Consider the following 22,021-nt stretch of genomic DNA (forward strand, 5'->3'; position numbering starts at 1 on the left):
TGAGGGATCTTGAATTCATCCTGTTTTTGATCTATTTATGAACTGAAAATGATTCGTGCAAAAAACACTACGTCATTGACTAGCTTACGAATCATGTTGCGTCATCGGAGCACTGTCTTATTTGGCTCTACCGTATTCTGTCACTGGTCCCGTTTGGCCCAGCATCTGAAACTGTATTTTACTATAATAATATTATTATAACTGAATTGCCGAAAGTATATGTTTACTAAAAACACGCATCTTCAGGAAAAACATCCAAGTTGACGTCCGGCGCACGCATGTGATCAGTGATACCATGATGGAAGATCCGCATGATTGTACATACAGAACATTTTTCTGTGCAATTTGATCGTCTTTATTTAACTAAGTGTTCTTAGATGACGTTAGCTCATAGCTGCTCGCCAATAGCTCAATACCTAAGATAGATTACTCCCCCTTTGTAACTTCGTTCAAGCAGAATATTATCAGCGTTTTTGGGCATCAAGTTAAATTTTACGAAGGTAAACACTTAATTGACACTAATGGTATAGTGGAAAGGCCGAGAAAACAGTGGAGCTGATCACTTGGTAAGGATTGAGAAACAGACTAGTTTAAATACGAATTAAATCATACTTTAAAGCAATGCAAAACAAATAGTTTATTCAATTTTTATATTTATACGACCGGCTTAGTAGCTATGTCATTGCATATCATTCTGTCACACATTCAGATAGAGTTCCCTTTGACTTAATGACCACAGTAGCAATACTTCCGTAAAATCTGACTTGGAACACAGGGTTTGCCGTAGCGATTGATTCTGCTAAACATGGTTTCATGAAAAGGCGTGTTCCAGTGACCAATACGTAGCTCGAACACAGCGTTCCCGGGAGTCGTCTCAAGAATAAGCACCTTCTCCTGACCTGCATTGAAAATCGAACGTAATTTAGTAAGAGTCAAAATTTTACACACAGATCTACCTGTGGCATCGTCGCGAATCATTTCATTAATAAATTCTATGGCCTTTTGTGCCAGTGCTTCTGTCTTGATAACGTCAAAGTCACTTTGGCCGTTTGGAACATCAACGCACGTACAATACACGTCAGGAACTCCGGCTTGCGAGCAGGTTCTGTTCTTTGGCACAATACTTTGGAGAACATTTATACCAAACTTTGTTTGTTCAGATTTACTTTTGCCTGGCAACATAGATCTAAGTACCTCGTAGAGATCATAATGTGATGTAAGCATGTTACTGTTAATGCTTAACACCGCTTTTTGTTCGGGACTTGCAGTGGCAATTGCAACAAAAGGTAGACGCTCTTCCATGTGGCCCTGGGGCGTGCGTCGGATGGGATCAAATCGATGGCCATGGTCCGATGCTACGATTAGGAGGGTTTCTCCAGACAACACCTGTTCCTTGAGCAGTTTCAATACCTCAACGAAATCACGATCAGCTGCTCCTACGTATTCTTGGTATTCGTGCGAGATTTCTACGAGAAAACTAAATGCAAAATATGGGTGATCTCTCTTCTTTTGTAAAAAATATTTAATATAATCCAACTGTAGTTGGTATCTAGGTTTGGCACCGTAGCATAACAATGAGCTGCTTTTAAACAGCATCGACCCCTCAATCGCTAACCAAAACGGTCGTAAGTAATGGTTCGTAGGAGGCTGTCGGAAGCCGTTCGCAAGATAGTTGAAGGTATTAAATTGTGGAAAATCTTCAGCATAAAATGTCTCGTAGCCTTCATCGGAGTATCGTTTCCAGATTAGCGGCCAGTCATCAAAGTACTCCTGTTTTTTATCATGCTTATCGGCTGGATGCGTCTCTCGCTTTCCGGTAAGTATCGTCAGAAGATTCGGAAACGTGTTATCGCCTACTTTGTGATGCGAGCAAAGTACAATGGCTGACATATTGTCCACCAAATAATTATAGGTTAAAGGCAGAAGACGAAGGGCCGCAAGTCGAGATAGTGAGTCAATGCCAAAAATAAAGACGTTCCGCTGCCGTTTTGGATTCATGCGATAAGGCGGCATCTGATGGGAGTAACCTTGATTGCTGATAACAGGTTTAAGTGTGATCTTCGGAGGAACAAGGTAAATGTGAGAGTTGACGTTCAGTCCAATAATGTTGCGGCATGAGACGCGCACTGCTTGCACGCCCTGCACCGATTCCAGTCGATGCCGTCCGACCGATAAAGGACGTGGTTTATCAAAGGTAACCTCATTATCCTGATGTCATACTACGTCCTCGATGAAGCAGCTGTACAATGATGCAGTTGGAAGAATCTCTAACTCGCCGGAATCTAAATGCATCTCGGACAATTTTATTTCCCTTTCCTGAAATATTTGATTAGTAAAGACGACCAGAAAGGCCAAAAATTAGACCGCGTGCCAGTCGTACTAACTAAGTTTCACTAAGCAATTCAGGACCGATTCTCTTCCTGAAATTCTAGCGTTACGCATCAAATGTAGCGTTTTCATTTATGTCTGTTATAGTGTTGTACCCGTTATGGTGTTAGACTGTATATGGTAGATGTGGTTCAGGATCGATGAGACGATGGCAACGTACTGCTGCCTTGTTGCAAAATTAATTAAAGTGTTCAGACACGCAGCATATAATGTGGCCTTATCCGTTTTTCTCTAGCATAAACAGCGATACTGTGTACTTGGCCTTACCTTGCACACAATTCTTGAGGGGGGCGGTCGGTAATAATCTAGGATTCCTTTGTCCAGGGGATGGAACCGAGGCACCCGACAAGTGATCGACGAATCGTCCCAACCGACTGGTGTGGATGTGTTCCAGTTAGCCATTGGATGTTTTCGTAGTGAGCGAACCGAACGACCTAATTCGGAAATATTTTATGGTCCAGTCATGAAGGATCATAAAAGGATGATGAAGTAAAACCACATGCAAATTAACAACAAGACAATCCATCTAGGTCATATAAGGGCACGACTTTGTTTACTAAGTATTTTTGTACAATGTGAATAAAAAGTGATCCGTAAATGTGAGTCGTTATTTGAAACGCAGTGGTTATTTAAAATAATGAGCATTACTTATTTTTGCATTCTGCGAGAAACGCAAACTTGGGGTAGGACAGTTCTAGGAAAGGAGGCTGGGGGAAATTATTTATTTACTTGTATGCCTTAAGTTGAAACATTTACCCAAGTTTATTTAATTCTCTTTTCTAAAAGCAGTGTGGTCTTTCATACTATATATGTGTATATAATATGAAATGGGAACATAAGAAATGGACATATGTTGAAGATATTTTTTTTTTTTTACTTTTTAATACAACTTCAGCGCTTGTTGATTTTTATATATGATTATAAAGTGGTTTCTATATTTTTAGAAGTCCTGTGTAATGTCATGTCAATATCAAGGTTTCACGTGAGAAAACGGGCATTTTCGAATTCTGCTCTATTTTTTTCACCGATATTTAGGCTGTACGACGAAGGCTACAAGTGAGAGGACTGCTCGAAGATATTTGCTAAGTTTAAAGGTCGATTTTCAGATTTGGACGATGTGCTTACCTTAATCGGCCGGGCAGGCTGATGAAAGCCTCGGATTGTAAATACCCCGTTAACATACCAAGGAATTAAGGTGGGAACACTAGAATGTTGTTAGCCATCTTGAATATATGAAATTTTAATGGTTTCTACGTTTTGCCCCCTACCTGGTAATGCACAGATACAATGACAGATTTCTACAGAGAACTGTTACTGATGCAATGTCTGCCCGTCAATACAAAGCAGCGAACGGAATGGGCAGTTGTTCCGAGACATATGCTTAAGTTCTAAGCCAAGCCGGATTTTCTTCCAAAGAAGACCATGAACTGCGCTTCTAGGACTAGGAGGTTTTATGCATCAGGAAATGCGCTAAAAGAAGGAGAAGGCGTTCAACAAAGACCTGTATGTGACCCCATAGCACTGAATAAATCAGACGAATTCTTAAATAACAGACCATAAAACAATGAACTTGTTGGTAATAAAATTCTGTTATTTTGTTAGGTGAAAAAATCCCTTAGTACTAATGCTACAAGCGGGTCCGAAGGACCTTAAAATTGAATAGCTTTTGGACGACGTGCGTCTAGCAGGCCAAATTTGACTGGCGAATACACTATGATACCCTGGAAACCTGTGGGAGTTTATTCCCACAGATTTCAGTTCAAGAAAAAAAGCACTTGTTCAGCTAGAAAATCAACACTCTGTGATCTGAAGTTTTCCTTTTTCGGGGGCCACAACATTCCTGAAATTCATAGGAGGCATCGGTGAAGACATTGGTCAAGCAGGTCTTAAGCGCAGGTACTGTACGTGGATAAAGCAAATGTTTTAAGAACGGAGATTGAAGACGACGAAACCCGAACAACAAAAACATGTTGCCACAGTTGAGGATGTTCTTCTTATATAGCTATAGACGTATGAATAGCATATTCATACGCTATAGATGAAGCACGATTCAATCTTTACCGCCCGTTGGACGGGAATCAAGCGAGACAATAGCGTTGTACTGTAGAAAAATCGAGCTTGGTGACAGTGTCTGGTAGGCTTGGATGTGAGATGATGGTAGTACTTGCACTGAACATCAGGGACATCTGTTACCATGAGATACTAGCCAAAAATGAAAAAAAAAAAAAAAAAGGAGTGCAGTCCCCTATCTCAACTTTCTCAAGATACTCACGGCAGTTGAAAGCACACAGCCCATTTACTTGATGACAACACCAGACCTCATCGCCATGCTTCAATTATGTCCTAGATTAGACACAATAAAATTTAACGTTGCCTTCATCCAATTTGTTCTCCTGATCTAGCTAAGTCCATGTTATTATGGGGCTTTCCACGACTTAACGAAAGCAACCGGTGGGCAAGTATACCCCACTACGACAAGCAGTAGACAGAAAAATTTCATATCAAAATGTAATATATGGCTGTCCAGATGCACCAAAGATTTAGGACAAGCCTACAAAAAATAAACGAAGCTACTTCAAACACATATTAGAAAATAACCAAGCTATTCAATTTCCAATTTATCGGATTCGCTTTGTATCAGCTTAATATATACATACGTATATCAGCATGATTCGTTCGGAAATGAAAATGTAAATTAACCATGTTCAAGTTACCAGACAACTGAGGACGGGACCCTTTTAGTACCGTTTTCAATACACACATTTTTAGTGTCAGCCGCAGCAATGGGCACAAACATAAATCTCCATATTGACCACGAGTGGTAGATCAAGTTCGCAAACTTAGCATAATAAGCCGCACGTTATTGATTATAGAAAGTTACGAAGACGAAGTATTCTACGATAGTTATAGTACCCCGTACACGCGCGCCTACGTGCTGCTTTCAGACAGTAAGAATACCTACTGACTACCTTTTCCTCCTTATATCTGTGTCAATACAAAAAGAGTCGTCGTCGTCATCATATTGAACACAAAACATGCCGAACGAAGCATGGTATTGATGAACCACTGGCTGCCATTCATAGCAATTGATATGTTAGAAGCGCAACCATTATTATACCTTAGACATACAAATCGATGCTTTAACTGCCGAATCCTATATTACCAATTAGCTAGAAAAATGCGCGTTTTTTGTTTTAATAAAAAATCTTTTTTTCTTTTTTTTTTTTCGTATAATAACCGTCCTTCGTGAATAGGAGCAACTGAAATTATGTGGGCCGAAATCGCTACCGATGAGTCTATCTGCAAACAACTACTCTGTTTTGTGGTCTAAACTGAATAACAACTTCAGATGATCAGTTAAAAAAAACTTGTTACACCCGAAAATTCTGCACAAAAATACAATCAGAGTGACTGGTACGTTAAAATGTCATCATTACATTTCTTGGCTGAATTTGTTCTAAATATATAATTATTTATATAAAGGAAACAGACACTCGTTGGCAGCATCGCTGAACAGAGTTGATGATGGTGATAACGAGTACTAGGGTTGGTAGCCACTGAATAGTCTTGATAACGATTTATGGAAATAAAATCGTTATTTGCTGTACAATTCGGCAAATAAGGTCGAAGTTCGTCCTTAAAAATGTCATCTTACAGGCTCGAGAATTTGGTTCTAATTAACACGATAATCCGTTTGAATCAAGGAAGCATATACATCCGTTGGCAATAGTGTTTCTTTTAGATGGTTCGCTTTGTTGCCAGTTTACTTTTAAGGTAAGCCAAAAAGTGGCCAAGATAAACACAAAAATACAAGTATGACATGTATGCACATAATTACCTAGATGCCCACAGGACAAAGTTGTTTCTTCTTCTTTCAAATTTACTACTCCAATTTTTTCCTCTAATTAGCAATAGATACAATTTTATTTTGAAATACTAGCTTAAATAGTTTAATTTTACGCTGGTCCACATAGTTCATCCAGGATTCGACAAAATGTAAACAAAAAGTTTAACTATCCCAATTGTCCTATTTGTTAAAATTCGGTTGACGAAAATAATGCCGTAATGGAAATTTCTGACCCGTACGCGCCTAAAACGTTCTTAAAATTGGCTTCTAAAACCGAATTTTCGCGCCACGAAGGATACGGTGGCTCATATGGACCCGCCGTTCGTATATCTTCGATAGTATACATATATAGCTGATCTGCAGAGATTGATGAAAACAGTACCGGAAATTATCTTGTGAGATACGTCAAATCTCGGTACTCGGCTTCTGTATTTACCCCGAAGTACAGAAGAAAATCTCACTTTTCGAAGAGGTAGACCAGTACAACATAACATAAATATAAGCATATGCCTCGTCGACGCTTTGAACGCCAATATACTGCAAACGTCGAACGTACAATTTAGTATTTTGTTGATCTCTGAAACATAGAGTCTTAATATTTCCAGAATCACGGCAAACTAGTGGGTCTGAAATTTTCCTGTGTTTTATATCAGCTTGGCAAATTTCTGCCCAGATTATGCCAGAACCGTTTATCTATGTTGCCTCTCTTTTATGGACTACGCAGACGCCAGATTCGATTCCTATTAGAATATGTCATACACCTATCTCTTAGTATGATCGTTCAACTTTAACTCGACAGCATAGGCAACGATCAAATAAAGGACTAATAAACCCATAGCGACCAGGACAGCACACATCGACCCATCCATTATTACTACTATATGCTCAACGAGCGCGAACAGATCTTTTGATTAACCCAACGACACAGATTCAACGGTTCAAACTGTAGCTGATATTTTTCCAATGATAATAAAAGCGTTCCTATTGTGATATTGTACCGAAGCGAAAAAAAAAAAAAAAAAAAAAAGAACTTATAATATTGCTTAATCTAAAGGTGGAAGTTTCGGTGGTGTATATATATATATATACTTGGATACACTTGGACGAAAAGCATTTATGTAACGCTCAAAAAGTGCTTCTTCTTTTGCTACGAAGAGTAGGAATCACACTTACACCTTGTACGCCACGTAAGCAAAATACGAAGTTTGCCACTTACCGGTCACGGAACTGCCGTCTTTGACGTATAAAAGTGTCGTCACAACAACTGTGAATATCAGTAGCACAACCTTTGTATGAGATGTACGAATTCGATTGGTTTTCGGTAGATCCAGAGTACACCGGTGGGATCCAACGGTGGTGCACTGCATTTCCAAACAACGATTGTCGTGATCCTCCGATCTCTATAAGCGGATATCAAAACATAATCAAACAGAACAAATCCATAGCGGATTTATTCTGATCCGGCCAGCTGAATCGCAAATCTCAGTAATTTTTAGTATTAGACGGCAATTAACCTATATTCTATACTATCGGCAATGTGCCACTGATGTTTTTATTTGGGTGGTGCATTTAGATAGAAGCGGCAAAGTCGTCGTCGTTCGTCAGCGTTTATAGAAAAAAAAAAAAAAAAAAAAAAAAAAACTAATCGTGATAGTGATTATGACCTACTGTAGGTTAAGCTCTGTCTATCGGCAAGCAGCCAGCGATGTATCAACTGGATTTATTCGCCACACTATACAAATCAACTTATGCCTCCAGGTAGGAACGCTTTGAAATTTTCTCCAGAAAACCCGTAAAGTTTTATGTGACAGTCGTAGGAGTATTTCATTTTGAACTCACCAATGTCACAAATTTCTCAGGCTATTGTTGTTATTGAGCGTTCCGATCTATAGCTAGTAGATATAAATCCTATACATCGAAAGAAACTGTATAATAGAGTTACAACTTTAATAATGATAGCTCTTCCTAAATTTGTAGTTGTTCAACGATCCCATGTGGCACTCGAAGAATTGTATTAACAAGCATCACTTTCGGGTCATCTAGGTCCGGTAAAAGAAAAAAAAAGATGATAAAAATGTCGAAAAGCTCTATTAAACATTTATTAGAATACCATCGATGGAATATGGAATTATCATTCAAGAATGATGAATTTTGATGATGACTTTTTTGATAAACAAACTTCTCGTGAATGTGCTGTTGTATCCTACTGAACACCTACTTTATGTCCGGCTGAGAAACCCAACATTCTAAACGCCATAAGGACCATTCGCAACCTGAAAACGACCCCCAGAGAGAAAATAACATACACTTTAAAAATGATAGTCGTTGCCCTTATTTACACATCTCGCCGAGTATAATCTGTGTTCATTAGACCTAAGTTCCTCTTTGAGTTATCCGTATTCAGCTCTGAAAAAGTTACGGATTTGTGTACTTGGTAGGCATCTGATTGTGGAAATTTAGGTAGTACCCGAAGATGAGACAACCTTCTTGAGCAACAGAATGAGTACTTTCGTACTGTTAAGTGAGCACACTTGGAGCAAAATTCGACTTCTAACATTTGCACAAGTACGAGTTGCGTTTTGCCATAAAAAGATTCAAACTGCAGTGAGAAAATGCGCCGTTTTTTTTTTAGTCAAAATGCGATAATTTTTTTTATTTGTAGCATTAAGGTACATATGCCTCAGTCATCTATTTTAGTGCTATTTAATTTATTCAGCAAAATAGGCTTATTTAGGAAATTTCCGAATTTTCTCAAATATTTATCATTATGCTTATGTTTTTCAATCTTATCTCGAACACAAGCTACTTTGTACGTAAATTCCTTATGTCTACATCGACGGACCTTTTGATAAGGTTAGTAGAGAATACGGCCCAAACGTTTAAGTGCTGACGTGCCGGATCATTTGCTGAAGCACTCATGTTCACACGTACGCAAACTGAGCTGCCGGATGAACTTTGACTGCGTTCTATTTTGTGCGACACGCTTTCGTATATGTTTATCTCCTGTTCCTTTTCAAGCGCACGCACGCACGTACTCCATCTCGTCTGTTAAGCTGTCCACTGAATCCGTAATTTTCGCATTTTCAGGCTTCAACAGTGTGCGGATGTTGTTACTTTTCCCCTTTTATGTAACAGTACTTGGCTTTTACCAACACCTTCTCTTTACTTCACTTTTGCTACGGACTACCAGGCCGATGTAAATCGAACGGAGAGGGAAGATGAGGATGCCAAGCCGCTTCTCCTCCAAGTACGGCTGCGCCTTCCTCTGCTGGATCCGCTCTCGTTTAAAACGGACGATGAAGTAGGGACCGCCTGATTCGCCGGAACGTCCCAGGGGCTGTCACAAACGCAGCTCTCCTTTGCTTCTTTTTCCCCCCCCCCTTTTTGATCTTCGTACAGCGTTATCCTCTATGTCGAGTATAACGAAAAGGAACATAGTTTGGTACAACTTGCTCACATCCTCGCTAGTTGGTTGCTGTTGGGAAAAAGGTGCTTAGACCAGCTTGCCTACGCTGGCCGCAAGTTGCAGGCTTTTAAGGCCACTTAAGCTTTCGTGAGAAAGTTGACGCACGATCGCGGCAAGCAATGTTGAGCGAACACCATAACAACAAAGCAGGCGGACCGAACTAATAGGACCACCCTTTCGCCGCCTATGGGAGAGGGCTGACGAAAAAGTGCAATTTAAATAAACGGCCGGTTGCAAGAAGAATTAAAACGCAAGGCATACTGCTAATATTATAATGAGCACAAAAGTAAAGAATCTGATATTTAATTGAAACAAAATTGCATTTATTTGAGAAGCTTTGATCAAGCATTAAGCTAATTTTTGACCGTTTATACTTGCCAAACGATGGCCACTACTCTCAACATTATAGTACTATGTACTTCACGTCTGTAAAGGGAACAATAATAAACAAGGTTGAACGTGAGTAAGCTTCACTGTCGATAATCGACTGATTATCGAGCTCCCAGGTTAGATAATTGTACTATATAAGGCGTAAATTTTGCCTAAGTAAGTGACTAGCAGTACGGCACCTGCCTAATCCGAAGTCATGATTTGGACGTAACAAATCAGAATGTTTTGCCAGATGTATATACAGTCAATAATGATCACAATGACAATGCGAGTAGCCTATGTCGTAATTAGTGATGCGTAGGGAATTTAAGAAAAGAACATAAATTTGATTTCATAAATCAAGCCACAAAAATTAAACAAACCTTGACTTCGAGCGCAGCTTTTCATTTGACAACACAATGTAATATAAAAGGGTAATGGACATTTGGCGTTTGTTTGACGATGACGTTGGCTATGTACTTCTGATATTAAGAGTCTTACTCGCTTAAATTATTTACTTAATTAAATTAAGTTTGACCTGTCTGGTCAAAGTTGAGCGTCTTTAAACACAGACATAACTTTTAAGCTAGAAAAAAAGTAAACAATTGTCACACTTTTTCAAGGTGCTGTAAAGGCTCCTGAATGATCGTATGTTTAGCGTTTGCATCATCATACCTAATTTCGTTATATATTTATTCCTAGAGAGTCACATTTATGGAGTGTAAAACATCAATTGCTCAGGACATTGTGGCCTAAATGGTTATAAGTAAGCAGAAATACATGGGCCGATTTCGTTAAGGGAAATAAACAAGAACCTGACGGGGCGGGGCGGGGCGGGGGGGGTGGTCTTGTTTAGATGCCTATCTTATCGATATTTTACTCTCAAAATTTCTTTGGCGAAAAGTACTATACACGTTTATTAATCAGTTCACGAACGACCACCAAAGTTGAACAAAGAATAGAAAAACTATCATTAAGGATATATCGAACTGCTATAACTATCGTATATCTAATAATTTAGGGCCAGAAATAAACAATGCTATTCAATTAAATAAAAGGTTTTACTTTTCCATCCAAGTTTGTGGAACGTCGCGCGAAAACTATGGTAGCTTGAAAGCTCGCAATCTCGGTCGAAATAGCGATAAAATTGTTTAGTTGTAGTCAATGTCGGTTGCGGCCAATCATAAGAAGGACGCCTCCCGTGCTGATTATCCAAATAATATTATAGGTAGCGTGTCGGGTTATTAGGTACATGTGACCAGACCACAGGTATTTTAATATGGCTGCTTCTATGCCAAAACAGGTCTCCCCATAACACGATTTTCATAGTGGACCATGTAAGACTGCACAGGTTTTTAGAATCGACTTCAGTACATATAGTCTACAGCTCTGCTAAAAATTAATAAAACAAATATATGACTATACGATATATGTAAGATTTATGATTTGTTTCTGTTCAGATGATGTCGTCGCGTCCGATGACTTTGTACCGATTCCCGATTTCCAAGTTTATGCGGACCACATATAAACTAGAGCTGTATATATGTATATATATATATATATATATATACATATATACAGGTTCCACAAGCAGCTGTGTCAGCGTGTTATGTTGAGTTACTGTTTAGAAAAAAAAACTTTGGTATCATGACTATTGTCAATTTCAGTCTTGACTCTTTTTTTGCAATTCGCAGATAAGCCACACAACTCATTAGGGTAAATTTTGGTCATTTTTTAGTGAAAAGCAACTATTGTTTAGCGCTCGTTGCTGACGAATTACCCAGCTGAATTCATTGCCCTTTCTATTGATGGATTATTAGTGTCTGAATAATTATGTAAAAGCGTAACAACGTTGTTCTTCAGATCTCTTTACAAGCCCAATAACATTTAACATATAGCTGATGTAAGAGCGTACGTATACGGTAAGTTACGTTGGTAACTAACTAGGATAGGTTAGTAACGAACTAACTTAAAAGTTACTCATACGACGTACGTGCACATATACGAGTAAGTGTGTATGATTAACTAGCAGACTATTGCGCTATGTACTTACCGCTACCTGTTCTTCTATTAATATCGACTTTTACACAAATTTACTTGGAAGAAAAGTATCGATCCGGCATTCCTACTCAACAGAGAGTTGCGCTTTGTCATTATCGTTCTTATTCGCTGGCTCGGCGACCAGCTTCTAGTAGCAATAGCGATAGCCATTTTAAATGCCTTTGCGTTTTTTTGTTTTTGCAAACTTACGGGATGTTTCGTACGTTAGAAAGTTACTCGCTAGATTTAGAAAAACTGAAGAAGAAACCCTACTTCCTAAAAGGTAAATATGAAAAAATTACCAGGTCGACCAATCAAGACCATAACATGTATTTCATAGAAGTAAGCTCAAAGAAATCCGTTGGAAAGACAAAATAAAGATCGCCTTATAAAAAAAAAATCGTTTTTAGAGAACACAGAAGCTTCCCAACTAGACAAAGGTTTGAAAATAGCTTACGAACCTCGTTTGGCGATGGCATCGATATATTCATGTACCACTAAAAGGCTGGATCTAAGTGTTGGTATGCTCCGCTACTGATTGTTCCATGTATAACTACTATTATTACATTTGCATAGTCGCGTAATAAGCAGTTGTCTCGGGGAACCCGTGTTGAAGGTTGGTAGAAAAAAGAAAAGAAACTAGATAATCATCGTCCTTTGGTTAACATATGATAGTATGGCATATTACTTCGGAGAACGCGAACAGATATGTGTTACGCAGTAACATAACATTTATTTCGATTTTATGAACTAGGCAGAAGTCAACTGAGAAGAAGAAACGTTTTACCTACATAGGCGTACGCAGCCAGCCGGATGAAAACAGACGTATTTAAGCATTACAACTATAAAATAGATGTAACGAATCTGATTAATATTTTTTCTGTCGGAAGTGTACTTCTTTTTTTTTTTTTTTTTTTTTTGGAAATAATTACTTTAAATGCAGGCTTTCCGCGTAAATATCTTTACCTCCTCATATAAACAAAAAAACAGCCAGTGCAGCACTTTAACGTAAGCTATTATCAACATCTTTGTACGTAGGGCTGTTCGACTAAGACCAAAGAGAGAACTGTATTTACTGAAGTCAGAATATCTCAATGCCCGTAGAATGGTATTAGCGGTAATCGTACGTTTGTTTGTTTGTTTAGCGAAATGTAGAGAACCTAGTTATGTTCAGCTTAATAATACAATCAGTGTAATTATTTGTTCTTAGAGCAGTTAACGTGACTGCTTACCATTACGGCGGACCGGGTTCCACTTGTATATAGCGTGCTGTTTATAATGAACGATGTTTAGGGGTAGGTCACGAATACCCAGCTAGTGAAATGACTTGAAGTCCACGCAGCGGATGCTAAGGAAATCATCCCTTAGGTGGCTTGTATTGTGTAACATAAAAAAAAATGGAGGCCAACTAGAAACTTTCATGGTAAATCGTTGAAACTCTTTATTTTTGTAAATACATGTACAATGCACAACAGCAAACGGGAGGCGCTCGATAAACTGGTAAGTTATCTCTATTTTCAAAGCAAAGTGCTTTGAATATTGATAACTTGTGTACCAACCCAAAGAATATTTGGCTAATCGTTTTGTTACGGTCAACCGGCGTTGACCATAAGAGGCAGGATTAGTTTAAAAAATGTGGAGTTGTGAAGATGTTTAAGTTTGTCTTCAATAAACAGCGAGTATAACATTTAAAAACAGTAAGGTAAGTTAATTACCTTAAACCAAGTATTATGTATATTTTAAAGGGTTGCCGCTAATACCAATAGAAGCATACATTTCTACTATATCTCTAAATTTACGAGATTAGCTTAAGAACTCAATCCATATCTGGAGGAAAAATGGCGAGAATCTTGCAGACATGATAGAGACCTAAATACTGTGAAAGCAGTAAACACTAAAAGCACGTGTCAAATCATCAAGTTGTCTGTCAAAGCTTCTAATAGTTCCACCCGTTAGAAAAGAGGTTAGGAGAAGATCGTATTTTGGAAAGCCAGGGAAACAAAGTCGCATTTAATAGCGACTGCGCATGATACGGGTTCTTCTTCCGTCTTTTCTACGCCCACTTTATTACACGTTTACAAGCTGTTTGTGAATACTGACATATTTGGTTTGGGTGATTGTTTGATTATCCAATATTTGTCGAAAGGTACTGTGACGCATCTTAATAAAAAAAAAAAGGTATTGAACGAAGCATCTATTCGAGCTAGGAATGGACGTTTCTCGCAGAGAAAACGAAGCCGAGCTACAAAATTTGTAAGGTCTAGGGTTTCCTGGACGTTCGTTAAGAAACAAAATCATTCAAATTGTCAGATTTTTAATTGTCACCGCAGATAGGAATAGTAGAAAGCTTCAGAAAAACTTCAGGCTGCAGTAATGACAGACAACCCAATACCAAAGCTCGCTATCTCACGACAAACGTCAAAAGAAATAATATGCACCGCCAATAAAACAGAAGAACAAGTTGATAGCCCGGAAGTTACTAAGTTTCGTGTTCAAGTCGATGACAGAACGTTTTTAAAGAGCTTAGCTTCGGATTGGGCCAAAAGCGGTGCGCAGACTGAGCTGCTAAGCGCAGATGATGACTGTAGTGATCGGCATCGAGGTCCCTTTCACTGTGTACATAAACATGGACAAGGGCCAAAACCAACATTGGTTGCTGGAACGTGGCAACACGGGACTGTCCATTGGATCAGTAGAGCGTCCATGAGATCTCTTCAAATGGCCGCAGCAAGCCAGCCAAGAGAGGACTATTCGAATCAAACTACAAGAACATATACCGTGATGAAACAATCCCCTCGATTAGACACTGATGGAGGTATTTGATGTTCTTTTTAACGATCCTGCTTCGTACATTAGCAGAATTACATGACCACCGTATCACCATTTTAGCTAATAAAGTGCCATCCAAAATTCGAATCGTGAACCAGCTCTAGCTGCCCGAAAGACTGCAGAAATCAATGGATGCAGACGGACAACGCAAACGTTTGTGAATAGTTTTATAGTTTCTTTTGAGATGACCAATATATAATTGTAATTGTGCCAGAACTTCGTGTTCTGTAGCTAAAGAGAGTGAAGGTGTTTTATTTGTATCGAAGTTCACTGAAATTAAACCAGTTTGAAACGTAAACGGACGTTCTTACTGTCTTGTCCCTTATTATTTCACACTCAGAGCGCTATTATTGATCCACAGTATATGAAAATGCTTAGTAAGTGAAAACTCGCACTAGAATCTTCTAAAAGCCCATAGTGCCACTCCCGAGACGGCTTTCCACAAGGGAACTACCGTAGCAAAATTAACACGCATATAGGTATGTAGTGTGACATTTTGCGATACGAAGAAATCAATGAAATCTAATAGCACAAGCTGGCTAATGATCATAAACATTCATGCCCATCACCCCATTCGACACCCACGGCTAACACAAAAAGCGCTTCATACCTCTAAATAGGTTGAGGCACTTTACTAACGTACACTTGAAGTAATAGGTGTACGTGAACGGCTGTAATTTAGGACGGGTTTATGCACAACACATTTGTAATAGAGACAGCTCAATACCATCGTCAAACTATTCCCATACTACTATATTGTCAGGTCATGGCGTTCTAGGTTTAAGGTGCAATAGCTGTCATTTAAATGGTTTTTGACTATCAGATTGCCCCGTACTATGCGTAGAAACTGTGTTGACGATGCCCCCGTGACAATTTTGCTGCAAAATTATTTCCGTTACATATCATGACTAAATCCTGAACTGTCCACGAATTTTTAGACTGCATTTGTATATGTAGATAGTTTCAATAAACAGATAACAGTAGATTTTACCATATGAATAGAAATAAGTCCGTGAGAGTTGACCTTGTGCCTTTCAGACGTGCGAGGTGAATACGGAACGTCATATTCCACGGGTCCCGTTGTTCGAGACGAGGATACAACAGACGGTAATAGTTCCCAACTACTACTCCCTATGTTAGATTAGTATAGCCTATATTCGTTTATAATTGTATGATACAAAAAAGTGGAAACATAATGATTTGAAACTACGGTCAAACACATTTATGAAGTAGTGCTATACAGATGTACAAAAAATACAGTATTATAAATATTAAACAAATGCAACCTACATAAAAAAAGACATAACAGATGTTTCTGCGGATAAATGGATACAATGTACGTTGATCATGCGTTTCTACCTCTGCGATGAAAGCTGCACTGAAGTAGTAGTAACAATACAACTTATAAACATTTCCTGAAATCTAAGGACCAATAATATCCAAGAGTAGAATTTAAAGCTTGTGTAAGATGAAAATAGGTACGTTTCATGAGGAAAGAATGCGTCCCAAACGTGGCGCTGCTTTGTGGTATGGGAATATGGCGATTTGTGAAATGGACATGGATTTCGAAAACATAGTTTCCAACGGTATGGCCCCTTTTTGTAGCATACGGCTCAAAATAATAGCATTTCCACGAGATATGTCTCAATATTGTTATCATACGATTCAGTTTGGGCGACCCAGTTAGCTGTCTAGATTGTACGATTCAAAATCTTTAGACCACTTCAGTTGGGTTTTAATGAAGTTTGTACAATGGGCCTAGGATCTCTCACGCTTTTAAAGAGAAAATAACTCTGAGATCTACCTACAATTATGTCAGATCGTGAATAAAAAAAACAAATGTGTCAGGAAAGCTAAAATGATCATTACCAGATGTGTTACATTATGCATAATCTGCCAATAACTACCACGCTATGAGATCTAGCTTTCGTTATTAAAGCAAAAAAAACGTTATCTGTAATTAAAATGGGGCGCTCTATATAATGTGGTCTTGGTTAGCGGGTCTAAAACTTCTTCATTTATCGCGATGATCACATTTTGTTAGCTCTATTTATTATGGGAGAATTATTAAACTATGGTATCGCTACTTGATTATATCATTTCCTTCTACGAGTACTATGTTTGATTCTCCCGTCCGACATGTCTGTGATAAATTTTTAAAGTCAAGAGCATTATGTTCTTCCGAAACAACGCTTATACAAAGGTCAAGTTTTAAAAAATACTGAACGTTGCGTTGCTGGGTTAACATTTACGATATATTCCGAGTTGCATGGACTGGTCCTTCAATATGTTATGTGAAACGCTTAACGAATAATTTTAGATTTAAGCTACCGGTGTCAATGCGGTTGCTCGGACAGTAACCGCTAAATGAGAAAGAACAGAGATTGTTACTAACACCCCGTTATTGATACGTACTACGCGACCTGTGTGAATATAGATGGTTACTAAGTTATTAGTAACTTTATATTTATTCCTTTGTATCTCATTGAGTAAAACAACAAGAGACGCTTAGCCTAATGCACGCTGTCGACATTAAACGTGCGCCCTTTCTTCTTGTATTGAAAACATATTGGAACTACCAACAACTACCCCATCTCCAGAAAATAGAGTTAACCTGGTCCTAACTGGTTGTGTCAATGATAGGTCTCACAGTTTGCTCTATCACCGTCGGTCCCAGCTGCTCAATTGAAAACTCTAACAAAGCACACATACTGTTGAAGATCATAAAAGGTGTTACCATTCAACCTGCAACCGGTATCATTGCCACAGGATGAAGAACGCAACTGCTCTTTTTTTGCCAGAGCCTGCGATTAAAACATTTAGTAAACAGAAAAACAAACGCAGTTAAATACTAGATTTATTAAGCTAACAGACGCGTCAGCAACACCACGTGTATAGTTTCCTCTGAAGGTTATCCGAAGCATCGTGCTGCGTTTCGGAGCCGTTCGGGTCGGCCGTTCGTAACAAAGGCCTTGCCGGAAAACTACTGGCCTGATTCGTAATGTTCCGTTTCAGGTTTCTGGAAAAAGCAGCAGTCGGTGACATAATTTCTATTGTGGTGAACAATCCTCTTGATCCTCAGCAAGATGGTTTAACTTTATGTCGATCGATTGCTATCTGAACTTGGGAGTTCGTCAAGCTTGAGCTGCGACTACGCTGTACGCTGACCTGGTAGGGTGGATCTCTAGCTCCCCTGCGCAAAACCTAATTGTTAAGTACTGGGTTAAGAATGATATTTTAATGAAAAATTTCTCACTTTACAGTTAAAATGGGAATTACCCGTTCTGAAATGCGATTTTACGCCAAGTCCGAAGACACCTAGGGGTAGTGCTTAAGGCTTTCAATGTATATTAGCTTTCGGCTTGATTTTGGACACGTACCAAGTATCCTAAATGCTACCCATATGATATACGCAGATATAAGTATAAGCCTAAGTTAGACAACCATGAAGCCTATTTTTAACTGGAGTAAGTAGAATCATCTTTTGTGACACTTAAGGTTGCGTGTGATAGATACCACGTATGATCGCAACGACTTCGGTTTGGTATAAGATCAATTAGCTTTTACGTATACTGCAAGCGAAAACATCGAAAATGAGTTGTTCAAATTATATAGTATTGTCTATTAAATATGTAGCTGTGGATATTCCTTTGCATGAATTGCTTTCATATTTTTGTTTGGATAACGTCACTATATGGAAGGTATACGACCCCTGCGACTGGTACAAAAAGGGTCTCAAATGCACACTCTGACATTGCAGTATAGCTCACAAATCAGCCACACTCACAACTATGCAGAAACGTGACAGATACGTCTGTTCACAAGTATCTAACAAAGTACAAAACAATTACACTTTTTATAGATGTAAGATGAAAAAAGTCGGTAGCGTATACACAGACGCCAAACGTAGCGCACTGCACGCATAATACGTGAACGCTGCCTTAGCATTTGGTAAACTGCGTCGCCTCTTATAGGATAGATAAGTTTTGGATTTTAGTTCATATATATACCTACTTAATAATTGCTGCCTATTTTAATTAAAAGTATATTGTAAAATGTACGTCACTACACCGTGTATCTACTATGACGGCCGTTTATGTAGTTGTCTTTTTCTGTTTGTCACTTGCTCTAGGTTAATTTCAAATTTGTACGCAGAATGGGAGATCTGATGTCAGTGAAGGTTCTTCATTACGTCTGTCAGTGCTGAGGAAATTTCTAACTCGAGATCTTGTATAAGCTAACGATCGATTCTTAGAACATGAATTTATAATACGATTCGAACGAACATTGCAGTATACTTTTAAATCAACGTAATTCATAAAGAAAAATCTTAGTTCTCGTACTGTAAGTACAATGGACACAAATAGGACATGTGGAATTTGCGTTTGCGTTTTTCTTAGGCGGCTATGTTTCAAGAGGCTCGAGTACAACTCGGTATTCGCCTACTCGACCAATGGGAGCACGTTTAGTCCCATCAAGAATTGGTATGAACTATATTTCCATTTGTTTGGGTTAGGGAGTTAGCTATATAATTCTTTCGAAGGCTCTGTAACCGTACATGACAATGATAATAGGACTATAACGACTAGACTTGTGCGCAAGAGCACACGCAACAGATTCTATCCGCACAATTTTAGCAATAGTTGGTAATATGGCTAGTGAAATATTAAATATTAATATGAGATTGAACATCGCGAGGGTAATTTTACGATCTTAGAAAGGTCCCACTCTAATTATAGAAGTGTTTCCACTTTTAATCTACAACCTATAACTAATGAAAACTTTTTAGGTGGAAAGAGGTATAAACCTAAAACCTACGGCGCTACGCGTAGATCACAATTTCCATCCGAAGCTTCTGCCAAGCGTCCCGAGTTTGGTATACCTTATTTGTTCTTTCTATAATTTTATCACAAAGTAAGCTTTTTTCGATTCCAAGATTAATTGCGGTAAGTGGAGTTTGAATAACAACTAGCCACTCATCTCACCTGAGCTTAAAGGTTTCAATTTACTCAAAATAGCGACTTTTAAAGGTTTAGTGATAGAGTCTGTCAGCGAAACTATCTTTACTCAGGTACTAAGATAAAATCGTAAAGGGTTATAAAATTTTAGGTAAACAAAATTGCTGATGGGGAAAAATGGTCTGGACATCTACGAAGATGTCTCTGTAATTGTTGGCTTGTCAACGAACTTCATTCGTTACCATCGTTCAAGTTACCTCCTGTATCCAAACAGTCCTGAAGCATAACCGGAATGATCGGGGTTCTGCTGTCATCTCTTTCAAATAAATAGTATTGAACATTTATTAATCATCAGATTTTCCGATACAAATATATATATATATATTATATATATATTTGTATAACTAATCTAACAGCCTCTCTAATGATAATATGCGATTCTGAATGAACAGGGAGGCCACCTAAAAAACAGATAAAAAAGAAGACTACCATTCCTGCGAGTGATCCACAACAACATTTAGAACAAACCGGAGTGCCAGACATAGGTCCAGATACAAATGGGGAAACAGATCTTCGAGGAAAAGGGATCATAGAGGCAAAAATTGACCAATCAACAAAACTAAAGACAGCAACAAAGTCTGGAAAGATCCATAAAATAACAATAACTAAACAAAGATTGGGAGACTCATATTCTTTGGATGAGGGTGTCAGAAAATTGGAAAAGAAGGCATATAATTATTATAAACGGTTACCAAAAGCAGGAAAGAATCAAACATTAAGTAATTCTGACAATTTATCTAATGAACCACATGCGGAAACGTCCTACGAGAAGGGCAGAAGAAAATCAAGGCGTAAAATGCCGTCTCTTAGAACTTGTTTTTCCCAAGGTTCAAGCGTGTCAATGAACACGCAAGGAGGGTTTAAAGCTGTTCGCTCGAAAGATTCTAGTGAATTATCGTCACCGATGGACTCGACGAAAACTAAGCAATCCACTGCGAGCTCAAGAACATCAAAAAGTGGCTCAGGAGAGCTGTTGTTGTTAACTGGTTCAGGCATACTGCGAAAGACCGCAAGTGTACTGACTGATGAGGAATCAACAGTCACCAAAGACCCTTCGAAGTCCCGGTTGCGCCGGCTGCCGACGCGGCAAGCAGAATCGGAAGGCATTTTTTCTGGTTCTGGCGCCTCATATATAAAGCCGCAAGTGAGTGTAACAACAAAATCCGCTGGAAGTGAAACCGACCAAAGCGTGTCTTTTCTTTCAGAATCGGGCGCTTGTAATTCTCTTTCTAATAATGGTGTTAAAGACGTTAGATCTGAACATACTCTTTCCTCGGAACATACTAATAAAAGCACATTTGCTCGTGAGGTTAGTAGAGAATGGAAAAAAAGTCAAGATCAGATATCAAATGTTTCAGCTGAAAACGAACAATCGAAATCCACCAATAATGCCATGGCCGACACTTCCTGTAGATGTCAACTTTATCGTAGAGACCAGGTAGGGTGGAGGCATGTCCAAGTACGTGCGTGGTGGGTTATCCTGCTTCTCCTAATCCTTGCTGTTTTACATACTAAACTACTGTTTCGTACAGAAGAGATGATAAAGATTCGCCACAAACGAAAATGGTACGAGTTGTAAAGATGTCAACTTTCGCTACAAGAGCATCCATTAGGACGACGGACCTGATCTACGTTCAAAGTCGTGTTGTTAAAACTACAGAACATGGAAGCACTGCGAATAATCTAACCTTTTGCGCAGATATATGAACAAAAATAGCTTTCAATGGGCTGTATGTCGGCGTCTTCTATTTTAATTATTCGAGCTCTCTCGAAATTCAAATAACGCCTGTAGCATCGAGGAGTGATCTGTCGCAATGAAGTGGTTATTACACCTGTAATTTTGTTATTGTGTAGAACTTCTTTTTGACTTCTACTTGTCTTGGATTCTTTGTTTAGTAATCATAGGACAATATCTTCTCAGTAATGCGCGATTTAAGTTATCGTATCTGTCAAGATCAAATGTTAAACGTCTATTTGCCTTTTAGCGAAATCAAAAGAACGCTGGTCATATGTCGGTGTTATCACTCAAAGGAACAACATATCGTCCTTAAGTTAAAAAAAAAA

The 22,021-nt window shown here is 38.6% G+C and overlaps 3 protein-coding genes across 3 annotated transcripts; 1 reads left to right on the plus strand and 2 right to left on the minus strand.

The window, feature by feature from the left end:
* Window positions 1-609: 609 nt before the first annotated feature.
* On the minus strand, window positions 610-2,208 carry LOC111260288 (uncharacterized). Its single transcript, XM_022832925.2, has one exon. It carries the CDS (start codon window positions 2,011-2,013, stop codon window positions 727-729), a length of 1,287 nt encoding a protein of 428 aa, XP_022688660.1. The 5' UTR covers window positions 2,014-2,208; the 3' UTR covers window positions 610-726.
* On the minus strand, window positions 2,202-10,855 carry LOC111260290 (uncharacterized). The gene is made up of 5 exons (XM_022832927.2): window positions 9,078-10,855; window positions 8,454-8,508; window positions 7,452-7,635; window positions 2,656-2,822; window positions 2,202-2,316 (listed from the first exon to the last, which is right to left on the minus strand). The coding sequence occupies exons 1-5, from the start codon at window positions 9,152-9,154 to the stop codon at window positions 2,215-2,217; spliced, it is 585 nt and encodes a 194-aa protein (XP_022688662.1). The 5' UTR covers window positions 9,155-10,855; the 3' UTR covers window positions 2,202-2,214.
* A 3,363-nt stretch (window positions 10,856-14,218) lies between these two features.
* LOC111260287 (uncharacterized) lies at window positions 14,219-21,795 on the plus strand. Its single transcript, XM_022832924.2, has 5 exons — window positions 14,219-14,925; window positions 15,978-16,046; window positions 19,340-19,423; window positions 19,729-19,815; window positions 20,350-21,795. Exons 1-5 carry the CDS (start codon window positions 14,484-14,486, stop codon window positions 21,534-21,536), a joined length of 1,869 nt encoding a protein of 622 aa, XP_022688659.1. The 5' UTR covers window positions 14,219-14,483; the 3' UTR covers window positions 21,537-21,795.
* Window positions 21,796-22,021: the final 226 nt, after the last annotated feature.

This window comes from Varroa jacobsoni, unplaced genomic scaffold (assembly GCF_002532875.2).
Source record: "Varroa jacobsoni isolate VJ856 unplaced genomic scaffold, vjacob_1.0 scaffold_424, whole genome shotgun sequence".
Lineage (NCBI taxonomy): Eukaryota > Metazoa > Arthropoda > Arachnida > Mesostigmata > Varroidae > Varroa > Varroa jacobsoni.

Excerpts from the sequence above, each read along its gene's own strand:
- LOC111260288 (XM_022832925.2), bottom strand. The coding sequence starts at position 2,013 with ATGCCGCCTTATCGCATGAATCCAAAACGGCAGCGGAACGTCTTTATT.
- LOC111260290 (XM_022832927.2), bottom strand. The coding sequence starts at position 9,154 with ATGAGTGCTTCAGCAAATGATCCGGCACGTCAGCACTTAAACGTTTGG. Across the intron at positions 8,509-9,077 it reads TCTACTAACCTTATCAAAAG|GTTGCGAATGGTCCTTATGG; the intron begins GTCCGTCGATGT and ends GGTCGTTTTCAG. Across the intron at positions 7,636-8,453 it reads GTTTCTCAGCCGGACATAAA|AGATCGGAGGATCACGACAA; the intron begins GTAGGTGTTCAG and ends ATCCGCTTATAG.
- LOC111260287 (XM_022832924.2), top strand. The coding sequence starts at position 14,484 with ATGACAGACAACCCAATACCAAAGCTCGCTATCTCACGACAAACGTCA. Across the intron at positions 14,926-15,977 it reads TCGATTAGACACTGATGGAG|ACGTGCGAGGTGAATACGGA; the intron begins GTATTTGATGTT and ends TGTGCCTTTCAG. Across the intron at positions 19,816-20,349 it reads TGCCAAGCGTCCCGAGTTTG|GGAGGCCACCTAAAAAACAG; the intron begins GTATACCTTATT and ends CTGAATGAACAG.